Raw genomic sequence first — 18,179 nt, forward strand, 5'->3', positions numbered from 1 at the left:
GCTGATCTAGTGACTATCAAGTGTTGCGTAAAAAAAATCCCATATTGCATGCTTCTCACGTGACCAGTCAAGATACTAATGCCCAATAAAACCTTCAAGTTCAAGAATTTACACTTTTTTTTGGACATCTTGTTGCAGAGATTTAGGAACTAGGAACAGCGTAAGACAATTTCATTTGTTTTGGGGGGGTCGTATTTCTTATAAACCGATTTCTTGTGTGGAAGAAATAGCTTCAAACATGTATGTCTCTGGCATAAATAGGTTCAAACATGTATGTCTCTGGCATAAATAGGTTCAAACATGTATGTCTCTGGCATAAATAGCTTCAAACATGTATGTCTCTGGCATAAATAGCTTCAAACATGTATGTCTCTGGCATAAATAGGTTCAAACATGTATGTCTCTGGCATAAATAGGTTCAAACATGTATGTCTCTGGCATAAATAGGTTCAAACATGTATGTCTCTGGCATAAATAGGTTCAAACATGTATGTCTCTGGCATAAATAGGTTCAAACATGTATGTCTCTGGCATAAATAGATTCAAACATGTATGTCTCTGGCATAAATAGGTTCAAACATGTATGTCTCTGGCATAAATAGGTTCAAACATGTATGTCTCTGGCATAAATAGGTTCAAACATGTATGTCTCTGGCATAAATAGATTCAAACATGTATGTCTCTGGCATAAATAGGTTCAAACATGTATGTCTCTGGCATAAATAGGTTCAAACATGTATGTCTCTGGCATAAATAGGTTCAAACATGTATGTCTCTGGCATAAATAGGTTCAAACATGTATGTCTCTGGCATAAATAGATTCAAACATGTATGTCTCTGGCATAAATAGGTTCAAACATGTATGTCTCTGGCATAAATAGGTTCAAACATGTATGTCTCTGGCATAAATAGGTTCAAACATGTATGTCTCTGGCATAAATAGATTCAAACATGTATGTCTCTGGCATAAATAGGTTCAAACATGTATGTCTCTGGCATAAATAGATTCAAACATGTATGTCTCTGGCATAAATAGGTTCAAACATGTATGTCTCTGGCATAAATAGGTTCAAACATGTATGTCTCTGGCATAAATAGGTTCAAACATGTATGTCTCTGGCATAAATAGGTTCAAACATGTATGTCTCTGGCATAAATAGGTAAATTGCGTACCGTAACTAAAACAAATAAGAAAATATATTCTCTTCTGCAGAATGGAATAGTTTTAACACGATTCTCCTCTTTCAAAATCACAGGATACAATTTTTTAAGCAACTTAATTTGCATTAGAAACAAAATAGTAGTAGAAAACAAAACTTTTCTTTACTTAACTATAACAGCATTAAAATATTTCTTTTAAAAAAGTTAAAGATGTTTTAAAAAATATGTATAGAAATTAATAATATTCAATATCTGGATTTGTTTGTTGAATATTTTTGACTATGAACATGGTTGTGTTTAAAACACATTGAAATTAGCCTACATTTTAAAAATAAAATAGGAATTATAAATTACTCTGTGATCTTCAGAGGAAATATGTCATTCTATTTATAATGCAGGGCGCGGTGGCTGAGTGGTTAAGAGTTGGGGGTCCAGGGTTTGTATCTTGGTCAAGACTGGGATTTTGAATTTCGGGATTTTTAGGGCGGTTTGTCGTTGTACTGGCCACATTAACCGTTAACCGTTGGTCAAAGAAACAGATGATCTTTATATCATCTACCCTATAGATCGCAAGGTATGGTAACGTTGCTTTACTATCTATTTTTAATGACAGAAAATACTGCCCTATGTACTGCCCTATGTGGTGCCCTAAGTACTGCCCTATGTGGTGCCCTAAGTACTACCCTATGTGGTACCCTAAGTACTGCCCTATGTGGTGCCCTAAGTACTGCCCTAACTACTGCCCTATGTGGTGCCCTATGTACTGCCCTATGTGGTGCTCTATGTACTGCCCTATGTACTGCCCTATGTACTGCCCTATGTGGTGTCCTATGTGGTGCCCTCTGTACTGCTCTATGTGGTGTCCTATGTGGTGCCCTAAGTACTTCCCTATGAACTGCCCTATGTACTGCCCTAACTACTGCCCTATGTGGTGCCCTATGTACTGCCCTAAGTACTGCCCTATGTGGTGCTCTATGTACTGCCCTATGTACTGCCCTATGTACTGCCCTATGTTTTGTCCTATGTGGTGCCCTCTGTACTGCTCTATGTACTGTCCTATGTACTGTCCTAAGTACTGTCCTATGTACTACTCTATGTACTGCCATATGTGGTGCCCTCTGTACTGCTCTATGTACTGTCCTATGTACTGCCCTAAGTACTACCCTATGCACTACTCTATGTACTGCCATATGTGGTGCCCTATGTTCTGCCCTATTTGGTGCCCTATGTACTACCCTATGTACTACCCTATGTGGTGTCCTATGTGGTGCCCAATATACTGCCCTATGTACTGTCATATGTATTGCCATATGTACTGTCATATGTACTGTCGTATGTACTGCCCTAAGTACTGCCTTATGTATTGCCCTATGTACTGCCCTATGTACTGCCATATTTGGTGCCCTATGTACTACCCATGTACTGCCCTATGTGGTGCCTATGTGTTGCCCTACGTGGTTCTTTATGTACTGCTCTATGTACTGCCTCATGTGGTGCCCTAAGTACTGCCCTATGTACTACCCTATGCGGTGCCCTTTATACTGCCCTACGTGTTGACCTATTTACTGTCCTATGTACTGCCGTATGTGGTGCCCTATTTACTGCCCTATGTACTTTCCTATGTGGTGCCCTATGTACTGCCATATAGTCAAATTAATAAATAGAATTTTATAGAAAGTGCAACTGCAAGGCCGTCAATCAACAAAAAGAATCAACAATACATTTCACAATTGGCTTTTAGAATGAACAACATTTAAATGCCTATAACGATTCATTTAATTTGAAAGAAAATCTATTCATAAAAATCAAGAAATGTTATTGATTGATAGACTACAATGAATAAAAAATATAAACAATGGAACTGCAGTCAGAATATTATTAGACTCAAAGCAATGCTGCGGACTTTCATGATTTCCATTAAGTTATGACTTTATATCGACTTCCCCAATCTTTAAAATTCTATTAAAATCGATGTACTCCTTTTAGCTTGATGAGCTTGTCCATTGAAACATGTTTTATATTTAGCCTGGTCAACTGATCACAGGTAGTTTACTGCCTTGACTTTCAAGATATCTAGAAACAATGTTTGAATGTGACTAACTTTGCTGGATAACATAAAAGAATGGACCGGCCTCTCTCTTGATAACCCGATAAGAACAACTGCTGACCGGGAAAAGTGGAGGGATTTGGTTACGCGAACTGTCAAAGCACCCCAGTCAAGGGACAGATGAGATGAGAACCAGGGGTCGGACTGAGTGTTAAAATCGGTCCTGGCAATACTTAGTGATCCAACCTACAAATTACGTGCTGTATAATGGGCATCCATTCTTACATTTCCTCATAATGTTGAAAGTTTCATAATGCATCGAAAACTGAACGCGTACATAAGCATAAATTATTTAATTGTAATTAAGTAAGCTGGTATGTCAACCATGGGTGTAGCCAGGGGGGGGGGTTAGGGTTCAACCCCCCCCTGCCGAGGGGGGATCTGAATTTAGTGACTGATATTTTGATTGATTTTGTTTATTTTAGGTGAGATTTTAAAACTAAACCATAACTTGCCCCAGCAGAGCCAAGGGGGTTTCAATATAAAAAAAAAGCAAATTACACACTCAAAATTCTATGAGCGTAGCCAAAGGGGTTTTGAGTTTAACACCCCCCACCCCTCTTCAGTAGGGTTTCAAGCTAAAAAATACCTCTTCAATATAAAAAAAGCAAATTTCACACTCTAAAATCTATGAGCGTAGCCAAAGGGGTTTTGAGTTTAAACCCCTAGCCAGCGGGGTTTGAAGCTAAAAAATACATCTTCAATGTAAAAAAAAAAAAAAGGAAATTACGCACTCAAAATGCTATGAGTGTTGCCAAAAGGGGTTTTGTAACTTGCATTTTTATCTTCCTGAGTGAACCGATTCGGTTCTGAGTTTGTGTTTCCGCACAAACTATCTTTGTAACCTCTGTTAGGGTGCTATTGAACACGGAATGGGTAGCCTGAATCAGCCGGGAAAGAGTTTAAGTAACTGATTAGCATGCATGACTAGATTGACTTAGTGACACACGAAGGCCGTAATGGTCTTCTCTTTTGATGTAACGTCTTTAACTTCTAGAACTATATAACTCTGTTTCAAGGGACATTTCGGTGGTTTTGACATGTTTTGATGTACAGATAATGAATATTTATTCTTTTCATTTCATTTTAAAAAATAACTTACTAATTGATGTTTGCGCATCTAAAACAATCAGATTATCACTGGGTTTCCATGTGACGTCAGAAATGTTGATTAGACACCATTGTAGACTAGGCTTAGCCTGCATATGCATTTATTATGTATGCAGAGCCGGTCTTTGATAATTGGAGTCCCCAGGCGAAGTGTTGGTATATCTGACCAGGTTGTTAAAATTAGTTGGTTACGCAGCCTAACACGCAGGGAAATAGGGTAGAGGGCAGTGATTAAGTTAAAATTCGAGTCTAGATCTAGATAGTTATCTTGTTCTATCGAGTTAAAAAAAAGGTTCGTGCGACTATACCAATATTTATTCTATCCTATGCCTGGACTATATGCCTACTGCAAGAATGAAGTGATCGTAACCTTCATGACCTATTTTGAAAATGACGAAGTGATGTGATTGGTTAGATCTAGAGGAGAGTGACGTATGCAGTGGCTAAGAACAAAATATCATTTTATCACTTTTTTTCTAAGATGTAAAGAGCTTTATGTCTAATTTATAAATGTTTCTAAGTATCTTATACAGAAATTGTATAATAATTTATAGTGGCGTCACTAGGGTGGTACTGGGGTGCGGGCCGCACTTGAGTGACACCCCATCATGGGGCTAACATAGAGACCAATAGTTATAGTAGGCCTCAACACTGACCGACGACGTAGCAGACTGGGGCAGTGGAGAACAACGGCTTGTTGCCACGTCGCATAGAACTGTGACATTCAAGTGGGAAAAAAATCACTTTTGCAAAAGTAGACAATTTCTTTTTTAAATTTACACTATTGTGCATGTCTAGCACACGTCTTATTTGTATTGATTATATCGTGCATGTCTAGCACACGTCTTATTTGGATTGATTATATCGTGCATGTCTAGCACACGTCTTATTTGTATTGATTATATCGTGCATGTCTAGCACACGTCTTATTTGGATTGATTATATCGTGCATGTCTAGCACACGTCTTATTTGGATTGATTATATCGTGCATGTCTAGCACACGTCTTATTTGGATTGATTATATCGTGCATGTCTAGCACACGTCTTATTTGGATTGATTATAAGGACAAAAAAAATATTGTTTTTTGTTTTAAAGTTTTTTAAAAAATGTTTTTCTTGTTTATACTTAGTGTAAATAAATCTAAAAACAAGCCCCAAATTGCTGTATTAAAGTTCATAGATTTCATTTGTAACTAATTGTCAACAAAATAAATGTTCATTTCTGTTAACGCCCCTTCTTCTGTACTGATCTTCTGTATGCCAGACATCTAATGAATAACTGTCATCTAATGACACCGTCACAAACCGTCACAAACATTAAGTCATGGGGGAAAAAAGAAATGCTGTAGCCAATAAACATTAATATCTACGTCTCGTGGTGAAATTATACTTAATCTCTTGGTGAAATTATACTTAATCTCTTGGTGAAATTATACTTAATCTTTTGGTGAAATTATTCTTAATCTCTTGGTGAAATTATGCTTAATCTTTAGGTGAAATTATTCTTCATCTTTTGGTGTCATTATTCTTCATCTCTTTGTGAAATTATTCTTAATGTCTTGGTGAAATTATTCCTGATCTCTTGGTGAAATTATACTTAAACTCTTGTTGAAATTATACTTAATCTCTTGGTGAAATTATACTTAATCTTTTGGTGAAATTATTCATCATCTTTTGGTGAAATTATTCTTAATCTCTTTGTGAAATTATTCTTAATGTCTTGGTGAAATTATACTTAATCTCTTGGTGAAATTATACTTAGTCTCTTGGTGAAATTATTCTTAATCTCTTGGTGAAATTATATTTAGTCTCTTGATGAAATTATGCTTCGTTCTAATTATAATGGACAACGTGCATGGTGACCTCAGTGACCACACTGACATAAGCGACCAAAGTGACCACACTGACCACGGTCATCTCATTCATTACAGCTTCTTTAACCACTGTAAAATGTATATTTCTTTCATATAAATTCCTTATATTCAAATTTTGTTTTCACCCCCCCCCCCCAGATGAAACTACTTGCGACCTTGCTCTCAGCAGTGGTTCTCACGTCAGCTGTCACTCCAAACCTGAGACTCCATACAAACAACAATGTTGGCGCTGACTTCTGCAAGATGTGCATTAACTTCTCTGGAGAAGCCATCAACGAGCTTTTGAATATTATTCTAAGTGAGTGAAGCAAAAACATCACGGATTCATTAGTTTCCACTTTTGGTTTTTAATTTTAAAATGTGATCATTTGTTTTTTATTGACATGCACCTCACAACGTACCAAAAGTTTACCAATATTTGATATGCCCATATTTAGCGGATAAAAACCAATGGCTTTTTGATGTAGGCCTATCTGGTGTACAGAAAACGTTGATAAACTAGATCTATGTGGTTTAAAAATATATTTTATTTGTGTGCACTTTTCATCAATGCACAATCAAATGTCTAAACTCTTTCGTTTGTAGCTCAAAGTTATTACAAAGCTTATATTAGCTCAGTCAGTCATTCAGTCAGTCAGTCAGTCAGTTGGTCTGGGTGGAATCTTTTACACTTTATATCTTCGATTTCCCATTCTCAAATCAAGTTGAAACTTTGCAAACGTATTCAATGTCGATGACAATACATGAAAAACAAAACGTTAATCAAATAGTTGTCATTAATTAATTCTGTTTTATATACAAAATGTACTAAACTCACGCCTTGTGTAGAGAATTAGGTCGTTCATTTAACATTTTAAACTAACAATAGACTATACAACTTTCTATTTGTATAAGTACTTGAATAGCTCAGTGGCAAATACGTCGGCCTTCCATCGTGGAGGCTCAAATTTGAATTCAGACTCGAGCTTCCCCCCCCCTTGTTCGTTAAATTGCTTTTGAAAAGGCAGCACTTAAACCTTCTCCCCCCCAACCCCCCAAAAAAAAGGTCCAGAAAAGTGATTGCCCCATGATTGCAGTAGAGCGCACTAAGCATTCTGTAAGCATGAACGTTGCGGTAAACAAAAACAATGAATACAAATATTTCCAATCACAAAAATCTATCATTGTTAGTCTAGAGCAGTGGTCTTCAACCTTTTTTGGCTTACCGCCCCCTTTTCTAATTTTTTCTTTACAAAAATTCGCCAGCGCCCCCCTCTAAGAAAAACAGTTATAAAGAAGCGTGAGAAGGCAAATTTGAACAAAATATCATTTATCTATTAATTTTTATGCTGTCACTTATCCCGCTTGGGAGACGACCGCATGCCAAAGGCGATTGTTGTGAACTCCTTGGTCTATGACTGACGAGCTTTGAGGAGGACTGAGTTACAGAGGTGCCCCCTCCCCCGTGAGAGCTATAAAGATTTATTCAGGCGCCATTTTGCTCTCACTGGCATAGAGGAAAGTACCTGGCAGCATTCTCTGGCAGCAGATGGCCTCAGAGAGAAACAGTTCGAGAGCTCTTACAAAATCTGCGGGACAAACATTTGATACTCAAAGAAAAGTTAGCATACAACGGCGTTGTCTGCATAAAATACGGGAAAATATGTAGGTCGCAGTTGGGTTTGCTTAGTTATGTGAAACACTGGACTCAGCTGTAATCTCGGAATTAAAGGCAAAAACAGGCTATATTATCATTATGCAAAAATTATGTCAAATAATTAGCAGTGATTACACACACAAATTAATTGTAAAGACTTTCTTTCAAATCCTAAGAAAGTCTCCGTTAAAATTTTGGAATATTAGGGCCTACTGTTTTTAGGTTTAATTGTAAATTTAGTTTTACTTTTTGATATAAATATTATTATTGCTGAATTCACTACAAAATGAAATTAAGCTAATGGTAACCTTGTGCCTCCTGCAGTCTGACAATATTTAAAATTTCAAGCTTTAAATTAGCCAAAGCAAGGCGAAGGTCTCCTCTAGTGGGTACATCCAGTCTCTTTCTTTGCTTATTCATTAACTTTGTTACGCACCAAATCTAGGTTACCCATCTATGTTGAAAAGCTAAAACATAATTCCAATTTCGACCACAGTTTTGGAATTTTACTGAAACATTTCAATGCAGCCACATCTCTGTTGTGCCTCCAGGGGCGTAGCTAGGAATTTCCATCGTTTGGGGGCCAGGGGGGTTTGACATCTTTGGGGGTCGCTGCATTTTGCGTAATATTTAATTAAATTAATTAAAAAAGCACTAATTTGGGCCCCCCTTAAATTCAATTTCCCCCCTCCCCCCCACCCTAGCTACGCCACTGTGTGCCTCCTATGTTTACATTCTTTTTACTAAAGACATAGTTTTGTAAATCTATTTTTTCATGCAACTCAATTTGAACAATTTAAAAATTGTCATTTATTATCATCTGAACATGCCATCAAAGTAGAACTTACTTTTTTTCTAGTGGCAATTCACTAAATCTCAAGGTAATATTACATGACATCCCAGTGAGTTTTCGTAAAAACATTTTATCAATGTTTTTTGTTTTTAAAAAGTTAAATTATTCTATTAAATGTTACCTTTAATGTTTTTTGCAATTAATATTTTAATATCAATATATTAACATATCTAGATATAATCTAAAAGGGGTATTACCTATTTTATTTATCAAATCTTAAACGTTTATACGCGCAAGATCCAAGGACAATAAATGCTCAGTAATAGAAGTAAGAATTTAAAAATAGAAAATGGGATTCCCGAACTCCATTTCTAACGTTGTTTCTGTTCTTAAATTAGAAGCAAGTTAACTAGAACTTGTGGAGGTTTAATGTTGAAGAATTTTTAAATTTGTTTTGTTTCAGAGCACCTTTAGTTTCTTATTTATGCCCAGCGCCCCCTTTTGTGCCCAGCGCCCCCCTACCGCCCCTTTGGCTCTCAGCGACCCCCAAAATCTCGAAAACGCCCCCTAGGGGGCGATATCGCCCCCGTTGAAGACCACTGGTCTAGAGTCTAGAGCAGTGATTCCCAAAGTGGTCTATATAGACCCCCAGGGGTCTATGAAGACTTCCAAGGGGTCTACGAAAGTTAAAAAGGGAATTGGGGGTCTATGAGATGTCCACGGGGGTCTACGGTAAAGAATCTCATTTCAGCATGTCGTGACTTTAATTTTGACAATTCGATTTTCTTTTCATACACACCATTTATGATTTGTAACTTAGAAAATCCTTAAAATTTTTATCCTGTTGATTGAATGAAAAATTTTTTAATTTAATAACTAGATCTATATTTAAATAGTGTAGTTTTGTCTAGTTATAACTTTAACAAAAAGAAATGTAGACTGTACAGTGTTAAGTATTTGAAATTGAACCTCATTACTTCCTTGTCAAACAAACGAGTGTTAATGTGCCATTTTTTTATGATGGTATGAAACCACTTAAGCTGGAGGATCATTTGATATGATGCCACCCTGATAGAAAGATAGATGTTTGCAAAACTTTCAAACACTCAAAGATAAAGTTCAGAATACACCCACAAAATCTCTCTTTGACCTGACATTGAGAAGATGATTAGTGAGTGCTTTACTTTATCTCTTTACTTATATTAAAATACTGAAAACCTAACACGATATGCAAATTATTGATTTTACCAGCCGTTGAAGAAATTGTAAAAACTCTTACACAAACTTATATCATTAAAAGAATTTCATGTTTGGGTTTTGTGGCCGATGTCTTGTTTTGGGCCTCTTGATGAAGAATGCAATTGTGAAGACATGGTAGGCATTCCCTGGTGACACTCCAAAAAGGAAAATTTCAATGGTCCCAATTTTGAGCTTCCGGAACATATGTTTTCTGATTATGATGTGAAAAATTATAGGTGGTCCTATCGGGATAGTTTATAATAGGTGTCATCTTTCTTGCATATCAAATGAGTCCTTGTCCATTTCTCGTTTTTACAATTCATTATTAGTTTCTTCATTTCTTCCTGATAGAGTGCGATGTTCAAGTGTGTATTTGTTTTTTCACATTTGGCAAGTGTGTCAGCCTTCTATTTCAACATTGGAGAACAGTGTTCTTGCTGATGTTGAGCTTTACAAGGTCACACAATGTTTTGTATAAAATCTTTTGGATGTTCCTTCAGATTATGTGGATAATTACAGCCTAGCCCAAACCTCCTGACGGGAAATTCGAGCAGGCAAGGTGACCACCGAAATTCAGTCCAGGCCTCATGAGTTGTTTTATTTAGGAGGCATCAGAGTTTGTCAAGCTTTGAAGGACTATTTTTATATTGGTCAGGAAAAAAAATTAACTTTGTCAAACTTGGCTGATTCGCTAGCATGGTAGCTGTTAGCTTCATTGCTCCTATTTCTTCTCTGTGGTTGTCATAGAGCTCATTAGTTACAATGAACTTTATTTTGAAATTATTTTTTTTCTCCATTGGGCCATTCATCGAGTATTCCAGTTTCTCCGTTTGTGGTGGCTTTCTGAGAACCATCCATACAAACTCTGACCCATTGGTTGTTAGGGCAAAGGATTTGTAGAAGAGTTTACTAAATTCTTGAGCTCTGTTGGAATATAGTCAAATATTTCTTCTTCTTAAATGTAAGTCTTTGCAAAAGCATATTTCTGCAAATAACTTATTTCTCTATACAGCTGGCTGAGTCAACCTTGTCTGGTAATGATTATTTTTTTTTATTCAAATAATAATTATGGCTCAATAAATCCACGAAAAACTGCTTTTTGTGAAAACTTTTACTATGATACTTAAGATACATTAATATTTAATGTTTTGAGGAACTAATTCAGAAAACAAGAAATCCCTATGTGAATTATTATCTCTGTAGCAACGGATGGTGAGCTTGTTAACCTTTAAAAACAAAAAGTTCCCAATGTGTTTAGTGATTGTATGCTATACGTATTAACTGTAATATAATGGGTTTAAATTTGAATTTTGTTAATAAATTTATTTAAAAAATAGATTCAACTAAAAATGTAGTTTTAAATTACTTTTTCACTCCTCGTGTCAGTGGTTATAAATTATTTTAAACAAAATGTGTAATTTGAAACTGATGAATTTTAAAAAAATCAATATAACTTAAGCAGGGGGTCTACGGAAAACCAGAAAACATGGCAAGGGGTCTACGAGACAAAAAAGTTTGGGAACCACTGGTCTAGATAGATTAACAAGATGATAGGACTATCAAAATACAAAGAAATACTTTTTAAAAAAAAAGCAAAGCCTATATTAATGTGTATCATTTAGTTTGGATCAGTCATGTAATTAAATTTGAAATAAATCTAGACTAAAAATAACAAATCTGTGCGATTAGAAATATTTAATTACCTATTGTTTTTGTTTAGCACAATTTCATGCTTTTAGCTTTCTCACTACGCTATGATCCTGTCAATTTTACATTTTACTTGTTTTTCATTATTGAATTGACAATAGTGATCTTTTAATATCCCTTCCTTCACATTGTTTCATTTATTTCTTTAAAAATGCTCTTCCAATCTTTTACTTTTTTTTTCATACATAACCTTATATCGCCACCACATTTCTCCATTTCTATTAACAATGAAAATGTGAATAGTCGATTAATGTCTTTAAAATGAACTATGCTATGACCTCTAATTTTTATGATTTTAATAGATCTTGGGAACGCATTCTTTGTGTTTAAAGGTTTTTTTTTTACTTGACTGATATACATCTATAGTTCAAGCACGACCTTTTGTGGTTAACTAAGGACGTGTTAAACAAACGATAATTAAAATTCAAACTAGCTGTTTTATAAAAGGGTTTTCTTTTTCAATGTAAGAGTGTTGATTGATGATAGAATACATCTAGATTTCATAAAAACTTTAAACTTTATTCCATAATACAAATAAGATTTATAAAATCTTTTATTTGCCAAATAATAACATAAAAAAATAATGACAACTAGCTTTAAGTTCTCTAAGCTCTCCCTTTCTTTCTCGACTGACCTAATTACTTGACTCAGGTCCTATAGTCCAGAAGTCAATAGCACCATTTCACACTGTACATCAAAGGGGGGGGGGGGAACGTAGGCGATGAAAATGAAGACATACCTGACAAAAGATTACGAATCTAAATTGCATTAATAATTAGCCGCAGAGAGTATTAAATATATCTCTCAGTTGATAGGCTTCTAGGATTGTAAAAAAAAAAACTATAAATAGCAATCTATTTGGTGTCCCCGGTGTTTAGAAAAGAGAAAGTATGGATAATTTTTTTTAAAAAGCTATTGGATTATATTGGTGCACTTTTTTAGCCCTACAGAATCTAATTTCCTAAACTCTTTCGTTAGTAGTTTTTATTTAGTAGGCAATAGGCAATATTGATGTTCAATTTAACGTCCTTCCTTGACATTGCTTAATTTAGGCTTTAGCCTACCATTAAAAAAACAATCAAAAACATAAAAATGTGTTTTGTTCTTTATTAAATATATTTCTTCACATTGTTTTCCAGATATGGGAGTTGTCGGAACCTGTGCCGATATCTGTGGTCTTGTAGAGCAGAAGACAGGAAGTGAAGTGCTTGGCGCCGTCTGCAATATACTTTGCGATATCGCAGGGGTTGAAGAGTTCGTAAAATTGGTGGAAAAGTGCGTATTGAACAACTGAATTAGTGTAAATGTTCAAAGATCTCTAAAGTTAAGATCTAATTAGTACAAGAAAGAATGAATGCACTGTATTGACGTTAACTAGGATGGCTGCCTGGTCGTGCGGTTTGGGCGCTGGACTGTCGTTTGGATTTATCGATGGTCCCGAGTTCAAATCCTGCCCTCTCCCATCCCCCTTCGTCCTGCGGGAGGTTTGGACTAGGAAGTAAACTATCTTCAACTCTGAAGGAACATCCGAAACATGTAAAACAAACAACAAACAAACTGTTTAACTTCCCAACTCTTAGTGTCCTATATAACACTATCATTTTGATTATAAACACTTTATCAAATTACGTATTAGTGAGGGCTAAGTGAGGATCAAATCTTTACTTTAAAAATTCCTGGGTAAAAACCCTTGTTATAGTCTTGGTTTTCTGTTGTTTTTTTAAGGCCAAAAAATAAATAAATATGGTCTTTTTTTTTAAAGCCCTAAATAAAAACACTTGACATGGTCTTGTTTTTTTTTTAAATAGCTCTGGTTGAAACCCTTCCTTTGACATGGATTGGGTTCCTACATAGAAGGAATATTGGGTAGATTCTTGAGCAAGCAGCAGCAAGCTGGTGTGCAGGAGCCAGGTGGGAAGACGACGTGGACTCCCACAATGTTACCAACATCACAAAATGTAGAGTTACTTTAGTTATTAGGGGGCACCATGTGGATGTCAGCAGACCCTCCCCCATACTAAAATCTAAAATGGGCCAATGGAGTCACTTGGGGTCAATAGAAATGAACAGAAACAAAGACGATTGAAATAAAATAAATAAGTTAAAACCATGTCGATTCGATATGGTTTTGTTGTTTGTTGACCTATTAGCTTTATCGAATTGCAGTTTTTTAATGTTTAAACATATTCTCGGCAGAATAATCAAATTAATGAATGAAAAGTCGCAAAATAATAGATGAAATCTGGTCTGATACATTTTTCTTATGCCACTCAGGGCTGACCTTGACCCCATCTACCTGTGTGAACTGCTCAAAACCTGCCCAGTATTTGATGGAGGTGATGCCACACTCACCCAGTTTGCTGTGAACCCAAGTAGCGGACCACAAGGTGAGTCAGAATAGATAACCTTATATCGAATTATCAATAAGACGTGTCAAAGCGTCTGGCATCAATTTGATTTATTCCCATACCTATCCAAGTAGGGTATTATTAATAATGTTTTTTGATCTTGTCCCATACTAACTTGATGCTGAATGCACTTGCCGTATTTTACCGTATAATTACCGTATATACCCCCGCATGTGCACTCTTTTATACCCGCACAAATGACAAAACAAGCACAAAACAAAACCTTACAGATCTCACCCGCATGTGCAAAGAGAGACTTGCATTAAATTTGTCACAATTGATTACTGGTATATTAAAGATTCTCTGCCGCATCGGTACTGGTTGTTTTCTTGTGGTTTGTAACAAGATGCTCGTAATATAGCTTTCCATTGAACATTCCACAACCGCGTAACGTGCCACAGGAGGTATAAATAAATACACACCGGTTTATGTCCGTCATGAAGTTTGAATTTTCGTATGTCTAATGCCTTCACTTTGTCAAAGCTGTAGATTATATGACCAAAAATTCAGTAGTCTTTTAATAGTTTTAAAGATAGACTTAAATAATAATAATAGTTATAATTCGAATATAATTCAAGAACGTGTAATAACGTATCATAGAGATTAATTTAACTTTTCAAACTACTTTGAAATATTTTTTAAATTAGTTATGGAAGCAGTAAAAATAAAATAAAATAAAACAACATTTTAATGATTACTGTTCTCAATACTCTCCCCCTTTTTTTGTCACCCGGAAAAGATATTTTGAGTTCGTATACTAGAGGCTTCTTAACGCTTACAGTGTAACCATATGACTTCCAAATAGGAGTTCACTCATCTAATGATGAAAAGAAAAACATTATTGACTATTATGACCATAAACATTTTTATTGAATGCAAAGCCTCTAGCTTGATATTGTTTTCTTTTCTAAAGAATGTTGAATCGTGCAATTATCTAACAGCAGAACCGTATCACCTGCAGGCATGATTTAATTCTGCTACCAACTTCAATACCTGGACCAACGAATGCATATTATAAGAGAAAACAATATATTTGAGTTTTTTAAAGGCATTGATGCACATTTTTGGCCACTAAGCTATGTTATTTTTGTATACGCCATAACGTTCTACTTTGGTAAATAAATAGATATATATATATATACCCACAGTGCACCTTCAGAGGCTCTGTAGAGGTACTGTTGGACTCGAATACTTTTTTTGTTTTGTTTTGTAGAAGCGTTTAATGTTTTATGTCTTTTGGTCTGAAAGATGTTGGGGGCACCCCTGTTTGACATACTGTGATGCACATAGACCATATTTATTTAGCCATGTCAATTACTATTGGATCTGGGTTATAATGTAAGCAAATAATATCGATTGTAATTGGATAATTAAATAATGCCTCGCTTAAACATGCCACAAGGACATTTGTTGTTTTAGAAAACAGAGGCTGCAATCATTATTTTATGAATGACCCACGCTTTTATCTGTTCTGAATTAAATCCAGTTTCTATTTCCACTAAAGAGACACAGTATTTCTCTTCTTTCTTTTTTATTCGTATTTTCTGAGATTAATATTAATTAAAGTCTCTGTTTAAAAAAAGATGTTCATATTATTTATGTTGAATGTTGAAAGATTAGATTAAAGTTGGGACTATTTTTTTCTTGTATCCACAAGTTGGGCGTGAATCTTTGGAGTCTTCTTCATAAAACGCCTGCTAAAAATTCATTATAATTAACAGTTTCTAGTTCAAATAGAAATGCACCAATCAATTTATTGCTATTCGTTACTTTGGGCAAAGAAAAAAAGTCTTGCAAGGGAAATAATCTTTTCAAGATTTAATCCAATCGACCAAGACAGCAGTCCAAAGCGTGAACGCCTACTTAAAAAAAAACTAGCTCAACCATGTTTTTTTTTTGTCTCCAGGCAAGAAGACACTGAACTTCAACTTCGTCTCTAAGAACGGGACCGGTACTGGAGAGATCTATTTATTTATCAACACAGTTGACAAGATCCCAGTGGGTCAGTAAACACAAGTTCATGCACTAACTCTCACACTTTTTTTTTTAACGGCTGCCAGTGCATTGATGCCATTCTTTTGTATGTGTGATCAATTGATCTTTCCCTTTACTGATCAGTGTTTCTTAAACTGTACGGCGCGGCACGATATGCAGCAAGATGAGCCCAAAATTTATTTTTTTTACACACAAAAAAAGTCATTTCATTACGTCTTTGCTAACACGATTCTTCTCGACTTTCTGGTCAGAACGGTCGAATTTCTTCCGATTGTCGTACATAAAGAAAAGGTATAAGTAATGTGATGCACATAGACCATATTTATTTAGCCATGTGAATTACTGTAAGCAAATAATATCGTTTGTAGTTGGATAATTAAATAATGCCTCGCTTAAACATGTGTAACTAGGTCAGGGATGTCTCCAGTTCAGGTCTAGGCCTTGCGCTGCTAAACATAATTTTTTTTACAGACAGTAGGCAGGTGGTAGCGCTACTGGGTGGGTTTGATCTGTGAACCTCAGTCTGTGACCAAGGGGCTAAGTCGCCTAAGCAACCAGATAGCTAAACTAACTAACTAAAAGAAAGCAGGAACAAAACTTTACTTGAGAATAAATACATAAAAAAATAAATCAATAAAATATAATATGTACACTAACCACTACTACTGAACCCAACAAGTAACTAAAATCCTCTAGATCTATGCTACTTACAAACACTAACAAACTAACCCAACCAACTATCAACTAAATTACTAAATGACTCCAACTGACTAAACCTAGATCTATACGAAGAAACACCCAACAATAAAATTAAAACTAGTCTAGATCTTTTGATGTTTTGAGCTCAGGGATTCGATATAATATATTTAATATATTTGTAGTCGGTACAAAACTAGCACTATAATGTTTAACTGTTTCCGTTAGGAGGTCTTTAAAGTCTACTAAGGAAAACATGCTCAGTTGATTTTAAATCTGTTTCTTATTTTAAAATCTGACATTTTAATCTATGTGACAACTAACGATAAAGTGTCGGAAACAACGAAATTTTAAAATAGAATCGATACTCATTTTAACGTTGAGTACCAACTCTCAACGAATGTAGGTCAATCATTTAGTAACTGCTAAGGTGCAACAAAAAGAAAAAATGAACGATAAGTTTTCTATTGGAAAATATTGAAGGTGGAAAGCTGAACTTACCGTACCGGGTGAAGCCCACCATAGTGACGCCACTGCAGACAATGAACAGCTAAGTGGCTCTTCTCGCTCAAATAATGATTTTAATAACTTATCTTTCCTTAGAGGGATCCTTCTTGCAGGAGCCCCTGAAACCTGGACAGTACAACATGGCTATCGATCTGGACGCCGAGCCTGACCCTGATTGTGACCCAACCCAGGACTTCTGTGAGGAGTGGCTAGCTGGTGATTACGTGGCTACTCTACGTAAGTAGCTAGAGCTGTATTAAGTGAATGCATCTAGCTCAACAGTGAATACTTGAAGATATAAGTTTTCCTTCTATCTCATTCTCTCTCTGTCTCTCTGTTATTCTCTCTCTTAATCTCTATGTAACTCTCTCTCTCACTCTCTCTCTCTCTCTCGTTTAGTCTCCTCCTCCTCCTCCTTTTGACATTCGACATCATGACACGAGATAATGGCTAATATTTAATGTAAAAAGAAATTTTGGACACTCATTCAGGGGTCCCCTAGATTGGGTTCCCGGGGGATTTTCAAATTTGGACCCCCCCAGCCACGCCAGTGCTTTCCCAAAAAAATTATTTTAAACTTCTTAGAAATTAATAGAGAGAGAGAGAGAGGGAGTGAGAGAGAGAGAGAGAGAGAGAGAAAGGGAGAGAGTTTACTCTAATAACCTATCTTTGTATTTTCCTGCAGAGCTATGTAATGGTGAGTGCGGCAGTAAGCATCCCCACAGCAGGATCTACGATACCAAGAATACCACATTCACTATCACCAATTAAATGACCATATTTTGTTACCGTTTAAACACAACACACTGCATTTTGTTTGATTTGTTTTTGGCAGTTTGCATCAATTTTATTGATGAAGTTCGTAGCCATTGTGTATGTTGACACTGGAAGAAATAAGACCAAATCAAAGTCACTGATATACTCTAAATAAAGCAACAGAAGACA

General features: G+C 35.7%; 1 protein-coding gene across 1 annotated transcript; it reads left to right on the forward strand.

Moving 5' to 3' along the window:
• On the forward strand, positions 1-18,036 carry LOC106063231 (countin-1-like). Its single transcript, XM_056034832.1, has 7 exons — positions 1-160; positions 6,392-6,551; positions 12,768-12,903; positions 13,903-14,015; positions 15,943-16,038; positions 17,331-17,471; positions 17,920-18,036. Exons 2-7 carry the CDS (start codon positions 6,392-6,394, stop codon positions 18,003-18,005), a joined length of 732 nt encoding a protein of 243 aa, XP_055890807.1. The 5' UTR covers positions 1-160; the 3' UTR covers positions 18,006-18,036.
• Positions 18,037-18,179: the final 143 nt, after the last annotated feature.

Source organism: Biomphalaria glabrata, chromosome 7, assembly GCF_947242115.1.
Source record: "Biomphalaria glabrata chromosome 7, xgBioGlab47.1, whole genome shotgun sequence".
NCBI lineage: Eukaryota > Metazoa > Mollusca > Gastropoda > Planorbidae > Biomphalaria > Biomphalaria glabrata.